The 11,224-nt window shown below is 46.1% G+C and overlaps 1 protein-coding gene across 1 annotated transcript; it reads left to right on the top strand.

Annotated features, from left to right (window-relative positions):
* Positions 1–267: 267 nt before the first annotated feature.
* On the top strand, positions 268–5,553 carry LOC131767086 (keratin, type II cytoskeletal 6A). Its single transcript, XM_059082143.2, has 9 exons — positions 268–837; positions 1,817–2,031; positions 2,572–2,632; positions 2,766–2,861; positions 2,988–3,152; positions 3,625–3,750; positions 4,576–4,796; positions 5,023–5,057; positions 5,171–5,553. Exons 1-9 carry the CDS (start codon positions 298–300, stop codon positions 5,404–5,406), a joined length of 1,695 nt encoding a protein of 564 aa, XP_058938126.1. The 5' UTR covers positions 268–297; the 3' UTR covers positions 5,407–5,553.
* The last annotated feature ends 5,671 nt before the right edge of the window (positions 5,554–11,224 follow it).

Here is an 11,224-nt window from a genome sequence, read left to right as displayed (position 1 = left end):
ACATCCAGACTTATTGTGTCGTGATCAAGTCAAGGCTAGAAGCCAGGAGAATTTCTCCACGAGTAAAGGATGCCAAAGAAGCAACATTCATACTTCATACCTTCATAGTGCCTGGGGGTGATCTCACTATTTGTAAAGCTCAGCCTTCCCAACCTGCAGGCTCACCTTCCAGCACTGAGCCCAGCCCATTTTCTCCATATATAAGCCACTGCTGGGGACCTCGTCTCACTGATCTGCTCCTCTCACCTCTACCCTCCACCTCTCACGCCCTCCTCAGCCTCTTCGACTTCAGGAACCATGACTTCCAAATCCACCGTGAGAAGCCAAAGCAGCAGCCGCCGTGTCTTCAGTGCTGGCTCAGCCAGAGTCCCTGGGGCCAACAGCTCTGGCTTCAGTAGCGTGTCCGTGTCCCGCTCCAGGGGCAGTGGTGGCTTCGCTGGAGTGGGTGGAGGAGCTAAATTTGGCAGCCGCAGCCTCTATGGCGTGGGGGGCTCCAAGAGGATCTCCCTTGGAGGGGGCAGCTGTGCCCTCGGTGGCGGATATGGCGGCAGAGCTGGAGGCGGCCTTGGCTTTGGAGGTGGATCCGGGAGTGGAGGTATTTTCAGCTGTGGAGCTGGTGGTGGCTTTGGGATCGGTGGTGGATCTTGCTTTGCTGGGGGCTATGGGGGCCCTGGCTTCCCCGTCTGCCCCCCTGGAGGCATCCAAGAGGTCACCATCAACCAGAGTCTCCTGACTCCCCTCGACCTGCAAATCGACCCCACCATCCAGCGGGTCAAGACTGAGGAGCGGGAGCAGATCAAGACCCTCAACAACAGGTTCGCCTCCTTCATTGACAAGGTGAGCAGGGAGCACCTGCCCTCCACTGGGATTTCAGAGTCCCCAGTCGAGAGACGCAACCAATGTCCTACCAGGGGGAGCCTCGGCAGAGAGGGAGGAGGGGACTCAGGCTAGCTCTCCACTGGGATGCAGGACAGGCTCCATGTGGACCACAGGCAGAAGGTGATGGAAATCATTTACAACTACTCATCCCTTAAATGTCTTCATTCCTGCTTGGGAAGCATTCTCCACTCTTGATAACCCTGAAGCAAAGGAAAGGAACTGAGAGAATGGAATGAGTTAGCTTGATCTTCTGAAGGGTCTAAGAAATTAAAAAGGGAATTAAAGTGGAAACAGCACTTGAGCCTTAGTTGGGGTGGCGGCGGGGAAGGAAAGAACATAAAAAACCAAAGGAAATGCCAGGAAAAAAAAGACTCAGAAACATGTATATGTGCATAGAAATACTTAACTTGTAGAACCAGATCATGAGCATTAAGGGAGCTTGTTTTAGAGGGACTCATGCACTAGATGGGAAAGAAGATTAAATCCAATCATCAACAGGGTTGGAATTTTACCGTTAGATTCTAAACATTTGACATCCCTTTAACTGAGATACACTCTATAAAATAACTGTGCAATATATGAGAGAAATACTATTTTAAAGTACATTTGTGATTGTGCTTATCAAGAGGAAGAAAAGAAATGTTGAAAGTCACTGACTGACAGGCTCCGTAATTGAGAAGAGGGGCTATCTGGTAGCTCGCTGGGGAGATTTGGCCACTGAGGTCTGTGTGGTGTGAAGGAAAACAGTCAGGGGGGCAGAACTGTCAGCCTGGGCTTCTGTACATGCTCTGGAGTAGCCCAGCGCCATGGGGACCATCAGATCTGCTTGGGGACAGTCAACTCACCTCCCTCCCTCCCTCCCTCCCTCCCTCCCTCCCTCCCTTCCTTCCTTCCTTCTTTCCTTTGTTGGACAAATAACCATCTTGTCTTCCTCCAGGTCCGATTCCTGGAGCAGCAGAACAAGGTTCTGGAAACCAAGTGGGCGCTGCTGCAGGAGCAGGGCACCAAGATCGTGAGGCAGAACCTGGAGCCTTTGTTCGAGCAGTACACCAACAATCTCAGGAGACAGCTGGACAGCCTTCTCACGGAGAGAAACTGCCTGGACTCGGAGTTCAGGGGGATGCAGGAGACGGTAGAGGACTTCAAGAAGAAGTGAGTTACAGGAGAGAAAAGGGCTCAGTTTCCTGAAGCCCATGCTTCAAGTCTATTAGAGGACCAGGTCCAAATGAGGGCATGATTCTTAGTAAAACATGTCCATGGAAATGAAACCACAATTCTTGCCTAAACACAAACCCCGAAGAACAAAAGGGCCATACAGGTGGATGGGGAGAGTAAAGATGTAAACAATTTAGGGACCACAGAATTCATCTTTTAGGCTTACTGGCAGGAAAGCTCCATTTGGATATATCCATTGTGGGAAGTTGGGATCCCAGGCTGCCTTTTCTTTTCTTTTCTTTTTTTTTTTAAAAACATCTTTATTGGAGTATAACTGTTTTACAATAGTGTGTTAGTTTTTCCTTTACAACAAAGTGAATCAGTTATACATATACATATGTTCCCATATCTCTTCCCTCTTGCATCACCCTCTCTCCCACCCTCCCTATCCCAACCCTCTAGGTGGTCACAACAGGCTGCCTTTTCTGTATCATCTTCACCACTGACTCAATGAGGTTTTACCCTTTCTAATTCCAGATATGAAGATGAAATCAACAAGCGCACATCAGCAGAGAATGAATTTGTGGATCTGAAGAAGGTGAGATGAGTAAGATCAGGGGTTCATGTTTCTTTGCTGAAGGAGAGGACTCTGAGAAAAGAATAACCAGGGAGACTAAAGGAGGAGCAGACTGGGAAGGAGGGTTCAGCTCATCTGTTGGCTTCTTCCCCAGGATGTGGATGTTGCTTACATGAATAAGGTGGAACTACAGGCCAAGGCAGACGCTCTCATAGATGAGATCAACTTCCTCAGAGCCCTCTATGACGCAGTAAGCACCTTTCCACACTCTGGTTTATTGACTCTAAAGGGATTTGCAAAGGATGGAAAATCTTAGGCTTGGGTACCTCTGTAAACGTCATGGGAAAAGAGGATCTTATGATCTCATGTTCTGCAGGAACTGACTCAGATGCAAAGCCACGTCTCCGACACGTCGGTTGTCCTCTCCATGGACAACAACCGCACCCTGGACCTGGACAGCATCATCGCTGAAGTCAAGGCCCAATATGAGGAGATCGCTCTCAGGAGCCGGGAGGAGGCTGAGTCCTGGTACAAGTGCAAGGTGAGCAGTGAGGGGGAAGCTGATGAAGAATCCCTGTGCCTCCTCCCTGAAGACCTGCAAGGCCTCCCTAGACTTCACTTGGGAAATCTACATCTAGGAAGCAGGGGTCCTCTCAAAGCACGTGTGCCCTGAACCAACAGAGTAGATCTTTACAGTATTTATGTCCAAGTCTAGTAAGTCAAAGAACCTAAATGTAGGACAAAAGCTACTGTAGATAAAGGCCGAGGGATCTTTGCTTTAGCTTCACCCCGATGCTGGTTCTCAGAACAGAGGATGTTCTGGTCCTGAAGAGAACCAGGCAGTCAGTGGTCCTACCAAGGATGGTGTGTGATGGGTGTACAGTGTCCATGACCTTGTCACACCAATTTTCTTAAAACGCTTTGTGGAGAAACCATTGGTTTCGATTTGTGAAAACCTTGATTAGTGTTCTGTGAAGCCCATGGACACCACCCTCTCTCCCTCTGGTTTACAGTACGAGGAGCTGCAGGTGGCAGCGTGCAGACATGGAGACGACCTGCGCGACACCAAGCAGGAGATCGCTGACCTCAACCGCATGATCCAGAGGATGAGATCTGAGATCGACCATGTCAAGAAGCAGGTATGGTGGGGACCATGGAGGAGAAAAGCATCCTTTCCTTCCTAGACCACCAGGGATCGTCAACCACCATGTAGGGAATTCCTGGGCACTGAGAGAACAACAGGGAGGGGAGGATATGTACCTCCTCCCTTAGTGAGTTCCCACAGGTTAGAGAGATGGATCCCAACCCAAGAGCAGGAAACAAACGCATGACAGGACCAATCCCGACTGGTCAGCGGTACAAAGATACAGTCTTGAGGCACTGAAATGAGATTCCATAAGAGGAATGATTGATTTGGGAATGCAAGACACAAGTTGGCAAAGAAAAGGTCAGGCCAGAAAGTGTGAGGAAGATTGCTGCAAATATGCTCAGATTCGATGTGAAAAAGAAGCTGAGAAAAGACACAGGACAAATGAGGGTTTTCCAAAAATGTGAAGTGGAAGGAAGGCAAGGTTGCAACAGTTTAAAGTGAGATCATCTCCTCACTGTGGGTGTCTGTGGTTTTGTGTGAGTTAATGTGCATCCACGTGAACTTACCCAAACTGTCAACATTCAGACGAAGCCAGTGGGTCCATTTCTTCCAATGTCCCCTGGTCTTGGATCTGCTGTAGGATCTTCCAGCAGTCACCACCTCCATCCTCATTAGGGTGGTGAACACAGAGGTGCATAGGGAACTCCTAGACTAGTTCAGGTTTGCAGAATGGAAGAAGACTGGACAAAAAGAATCAAACCTCCTTTTCCTTGGAATCTGGGCTCTAGAGCTCATCATCACTGGGAAAGAAGAACCATGGTTCGTCTCCTCAGGAGTCCAGATTGCAGATTCATCTGCCCACCTTCCCCTCTAGTGCACCAGCCTGCAATCCGCCATTGCCGATGCTGAGCAGCGTGGAGAGCTGGCCCTCAAGGACGCCAAGAACAAGCTGGCCGGGCTGGAGGACGCCCTGCAGAAGGCCAAGCAGGACATGGCGCGGCTCCTGAAGGACTACCAAGAGCTCATGAATGTCAAGCTGTCTCTGGACGTGGAGATCGCCACCTACAGGAAGCTGCTGGAGGGCGAGGAGTGCAGGTGAGTAACTCACACAACCTCCTCAAACATCTGGGTCCATCTCCAAGATGTCCAGCTAGTGAGCACTAGAAGGCGCTGGAAGGCGCTCTAGTCGTGGCCATAATGCCACTCCCAGAAAAGCACGTAGATGGCACATTCCCCGTGGGCTCTCCTCACGCCGAAGCTTCCCACGTTGGTCTAGCTCTGGCTCTGAGGTCTCACGATGGCTGTGTCTCCTCTCTTCTAGGCTGAGTGGGGAAGGCGTTGGACAAGTCAACATCTGTAAGTACCTTCACTTGCCTCCCTCCCTTGCCCTTGTGCTCTTCTGACTGGACTCTGTGTGGCAGAGTGAGCTCACCATGTCTTGTCATGGCCTTGTCCCCTTGCCTCTCCAGCCGTGGTACAGTCCAGCACGTCCAGTGGCTATGGCGGTGCCGGCGGTGTCAGCGGCGGCGTAGGCCTGGGCGTATGCGGTGGCTACTCCTACGGCAGTGGTCACGGCCTTGGAAGTGGCTTCAGTTCCAGCAGTGGCAGAGCCATAGGGGGTGCCCTCTGCTCCTCTGGGGGCAGCAGTTCCACCGTCAAATACACCACCACCTCCTCCTCCAGCAGGAAGAACTACAGGAATTGAACGTCTGCCATGGGCTTGTGGCCCCACAGCGTCTCAGGCTCCCTCTCCAGCTTCACTGCCCTTTCCTCCAGTTGCTTCCTCTCTCCTGCTTCTTTCTTCTCTTACTCCTTGAGTTAGAACTGAAGTTGCTGAGTGCCCTCATGTCCTCTCTGCCAACACCTGCTGCATCTGAGCTTCCATTGCTCACCATCGGAAGGTCACTGTCTGGGTCCTACTCCAGAACAGGGCGATCCCCCTAGCTTTCCACTGGACCAGTATGTCCCATCTCACAGGTGTTGTGTTCCTCCCTTGCAGTGATCATGAAAGTACAAGTGACTAGTTCTGTGATGTACAGGGGTCTGTATCCCTGTGATGCCTCCTCTGCTCTTTGCTCACTTGTATTGCCAAATAAAGCAGATTTATACTATAATGCGTGGTTTCATATTGCCTTGTTTTGTTACCAATGGTTCTTGCAGTTTTCATCGGGCAAATGCCTTTTCAGGAATGAAGCATACTCCCAATCCCCATGTGTTTCACCCCCCTCCTTTAGAGAACTTCAACAAACAGCAGTTTGGCATCCTTATGCTCAGATTTCCTTCACGGATAAGATTTCATCTAAATGTTTGGCAAGTGTAATGGGAAGAATATGGTTCACCATATTCTATACTCTTCTTTTAATTGCCCATACCAAGAAGTAATGGTTGAGTTTCTCTTTCTTCTCTAAGATCACTCCACCCATGTCCAAGGGATCAACTCTCAATGTCCAGTAGGGGAAAGATATTTCTGGTCTAACATAGCAAAATGACATTTAACAAGAGAGTAAGATGTTTGATTTTTACTTAGACTTAACTTCCTGACCAACAAACTTGCCTGACAAGGTGTATCAAGCGTAATCAAAGTGTATATACTGCTGAACTGAAATTCTATTTCTAGAAATGTATCCTGAAGAAATACTGCAAATGCAGGAAGAAGTATGTACATGGATGTGAATCCCATCTTCCCAGCAGGGAAAATTAAAAGCAGGAGAGCTGGTCAAATCACCACAAAACTCAGATTCTGGTTTCTTAAAGTGTGAAGGCAAAACGAGAATGGAAATATCTACCTTCTCACACCTTAAGACTTGCGGATATGGATGAAGCTGAGTCCTTCATCTCTCTGGTGTGCTCTGGCTACTGTGACTTCTCTGAATGGGTAATGAAAACTCAGGATATGGTGCAAGGCTCATCATTCACTAGTGCTGCCTTTTGTCCACACCATTCCCTATTTCCTCATGAGTGACCAGTATCTCCCTCGCCCCCAGGCTCTTACAACACAAGCGAAGGTTTCTTGGATTCAATAATATAAAGAGGGTGAATCTGGATCCTTTTGTATCAGTATCCTGCTGTATTCACCTATAACCATTCCCCCAGCAAAGTGGGAAGCCTCTCACATTGGTACCTCCTCACTTTGCCCAGAACTTCCCCAACAGCAGGTATATGACGATTTGGTTCCAAAATCTAAGCCTACTTAGTATTTATTTTATTATGTACCCGTGAGGAATAATGGAAAGAAAATACTGACCAGGAAAAATATGTAGAATATAGCAATGAATAATAAACAGGTTGCAAAATAATATGTACACATGGATTTATCTTATTAAAATCTTTTGGTGCATGTGCTGATAGCAAAATGGCAGACTGTAAACCACCAAGCTCTCCTGTGCCAAAGAAACATTGAAAAAACAACAAGAAGCTGTCTGAACAAACTTCGTAGCAGCTCTGGAAAACACTCAAAAGTTTACAACAAACAAGCAAATGCCCAATCAAGAAAATCTATCTTCAAAACGATAGCAAAGCTTTGTGACAATTTTCCTAGGACTTGCCCTGCCCTATACCTGGTGTAGTTGTGGTCTTGAGCAAGCAGCAGCCTTATTCTAGAACTTTCCCCCCACCACTCTCCCACCCTCCAGTCCCCTCTCAAACCCATTTGCTCCTATTGGTCACCCTTCACCACCCAGCACATGCATCTTGAACCAGAGAGCAGATGCAGATTATTTGCAAATTACTGTGCAAGTCTCTTCAAACACATGTGGGGCATTCCTGAAGAAATGATACAAGATTCTCACCTTTGTTCCACATAAATCCAAATGCAAGCAAGAGAAGCAGCAGGTACAGTTAGTAAAAACTGCAGGGCAGACTACAAACCCACAGAGGCCTGGGGCAAAAGACTACGGGAGAAGATACGCAATAGACCCTCTGACCATCTAAGGTCTGGAGGCTAAGCTGGAGTGAGACTCTGGGAAATGAGGACATTCAGGAGCAGCTGTGTATATGAGAGAATTTAGAAAACTGTGCCTAGGTCCAGACAAGGCACATGCTCAGAAAAGCCTTGAGAAGGTCTTAAGCATTAACCTTGGGCTGATCTCTAGGTTCAGAGCAAGCCCCGCTAAGTGGCAAAGGAGTATCCAGTCACAGGGAGAGCTGCTTGTTCTCAGTTTGTTATGTTGGCTTTTGGTTGTTGTTTCTTTTCAGCTCCTGGTATGCAAGAAAATCTTCATCAAGACAGTAGCTGAACACAAGCTATAGGAGCAGCCTGATGTAGAGGTTTTACTTCATGCCAGGCACTGTTGACTCATTTAACACAACTAGGTCAATGTGAAGCACAGGTAGGTCCTCAGGTGCAAATCCAATAATCCCTTGTTTGCAACGTCAGAACTGGGAGTAGGACCTGAGGCAGGACCACATTAGTCATGAACTTCCTAGAAACTGGGAAGTAGAATTGAATAACAAATCAGAAACAAGGCCTATTGGCATAATTTTGTTAATAAGGAGGAAAAAAAGCAGAGAGACTGTGAATTTAAGTCACTCTGCTGTGATTTGTTGGGCAAGGTTTTTAGGGAATAAGAGAATTATTCGCACAGCCTGTTAACCTGAATATGGCCCCAGCTCAATCCCCAGAATACTTTCTGCAAACGACTGGTCTAGAAGGAGTTCACCTCATTCAAAGATGAGCACTAGTCAGAAAGGAACTGTTCCAGGACTCATTAAAGAGAACACACGTTCAAAAATGAAATGAACAGGAAAAACAAAAGGCAGATAATGATCACTCATCAGAACAAAGTCACTATAAAATATTGCCAAAATAAAACAAACCCTCTATAAAATTAGAGGAGAAAAAGCATATAATGAGACAATAAGAGATAAAACATTACTTACAGAAGTCAGATATGAGGCAGAGAGAAAAACAAAACCAACAGGGAAATGAAGGCCAAGTTGATGTCAGTACAAAGGACAACAGACGTGCTGAATGCACAACAAAGGGCGTATGGGAGAATATCGAGAAAAGAGAATCGGGGGTCATAGAGGGAGTTAATGAGGGGTTAAAGGAGGGTCAAGAGGATATATAGATAAAGAAGACAAAGTAGATTCAACACAAGAATAATTGAAACACCTAAAGGAAGAGTATACACACACATACGCAAACTCATACACACAAATTGTCCCCCCAAAAGCACAGAAACATTTTCAATTAGGTGGCTGGAGATTTGCCCTGAAATTTATTTTGATAGACAAATGTGCACAATTTAAGCATCTTTAAAATATGTAAATATTGTATATGGGTATAAAGAATGAAATCTTACCACTTGTGACAACATGGATGGATCTCTAGGGCGTTATGTTAAGTGACATAAGTCAGAGAAAGACAAGTACTGCAAAATCTCTCTTATATGTGGAATCTAAAAGACAAATTTTCAAAAATTTAAAAACTAAGCTCATAGATACAGAGATCAGATTGATGGTTGCCAGAGGCGGGGGAAGGGGTGGGAGTGGGAGAAATTGGTGAACTGTTTTCGTGAGGTTATTTTTAAGTTTAAATAAATTATATTTTAAAAGCCCACAGAGAAAAAACCACATACTATCAGAATGGCTAACGTCAAAATAATTGAGGATACCAAGGCAACAATACGGAGCAAACAGAACACTCATACACTGCTGTTGGAAACTCAAAATGATGCAACCACTCTGCAAATATATATATTTATGGATGTATATATATGTAATACTCAATCTTATGCACTTTCAACTGCATCTACTTCTGGAAAATAAACTTATTGTTCTTCCAGATTTAAGATTCCAGATTACAGGAATATAGAGGAGAGAGTAACATATGGAATGACATCAGAGGGTGCAATCACGAAAGCCAAAGAATGGAAAACTCTACAGGACAGTTAACCTAGTTTATTTAACAAATAAATGGCCCAAAAGATGAAGAGCTAAATGATGTAAAGGATGTATTATTTAAAGGATGTATCATCCAAATAAACATATATGGACCTTATTTGGACCCTTAATTAAATAAACAAATTATTAAAATAAGTAAGAATAAAGGGAAATTTGAATGTTCACTAAACTTTGTGATGTTAAAGAATTACTGTTAAATTTTTAAGATATAAATAGCATTTGGGGGAATTCCCCGGCGGTCCGGTGGTTGAGACTCTGCACTTCCACTGCAGGGGACTCGGGTTCCATCCCTGGTCGGGGAGAACTAGGATCCCACATGCCGTGCATTGTGGCCAAAAATAATAATAAAAATAATTTTTTTTTTTTTTTTTTTTGCGGTACGCGGGCCCCTCACTGTTGTGGCCTCTCCCGTTGCGGAGCACAGGCTCCCAACGCACAGGCGCAGCGACCATGGCTCACGGGCCCAGCCGCTCCGCGGCATGTGGGAGCTTCCCGGACCAGGGCACGAACCCGTGTCCCCTGCATCGGCAGGCGGACTCTCAACCGCTGCGCCACCAGGGAAGCCCAATAAATGTTTTAAAAAATAAAATAAAGTAAAAACAGCATTTTGGTCATTTTCTAAAGAGTCTGTCACTGAATTGAATATGAAATCATATGACCTTTCTTCTGGAATTTCCTTTCAAATAACTTAAGGTGGATGAAGAAAGTAGTGGAGTTATGGATGAAATAAAGTCGGCCTTAGATAATAATTGCAAAATCTGGGTGATGGGTATCCATCCTTAATAGACAAATAGGGGTCTATTATGTTGTTCTTATACTTTTCTATCTGTTCAAATTTTTACATACAGAAAAAACAAGTCAAATTTAACATATTTTTAATCATTGGGGAAATGGTAATCTTTCCAATAGGGCATAAGCAATAGATTGCTGTTAGATTTCCAAGTTTTGAGCTGTTACACAAGAACAGATTGGAATTATGGATGAAATAAATCTGGCCTTGACATAATAATTGCAAAACTGGGGTGATGGGCACGTACATTCTGATACAGAAGCAACGCATATTGAACCCTTGTTTGAGACGGTCTACTCCTAGCCTCAGTGAATTGAGAATAGTCTTGTGGTATTGATATAAATCAAAGATCAAAGGCAGGAGAATTTTTGCCTGGCTAAAGGAAGCCAAAAAGCATTCTTCATATTTTATATCTTTTCTAATAACTCAGGTATGATCTCACTGTTTGTAAAGCCCAATCCTTCCCAACCTGCAGGTTTACCTTCCAGGACTGAGCCCAGCCCATTCTTCCCTGTACACTGGCTGCTGGAAATCTATCTCATACTTTTGTGTGTGTGTGTGGTACACGGGCCTCTCACTGTAGTGGCCTCTCCCGTTGCGGAGCACAGACAGGCTCCGGACGCGCAGGCTCAGTGGCCATGGCCCACGGGCCCAGCCGCTCAGCGGCATGTGGGATCTTCCCGGACTGGGGTACAAACCCGTGTCCCCTGCATCGGCAGGCGGACTCTCAACCACTGTGCCACCAGGGAAGCCCCCTATCTCATACTTTTCATCTCAGCTCTACCCTCCACCTCTCACGCCCTCCTCAGCATCTTCGACATCAGGAACC

Source organism: Kogia breviceps, chromosome 12 (assembly GCF_026419965.1).
Source record: "Kogia breviceps isolate mKogBre1 chromosome 12, mKogBre1 haplotype 1, whole genome shotgun sequence".
Lineage (NCBI taxonomy): Eukaryota > Metazoa > Chordata > Mammalia > Artiodactyla > Physeteridae > Kogia > Kogia breviceps.
Note: the sequence above shows the minus strand (reverse complement) of the source record. Positions and strands in the feature narration are given on the sequence as shown.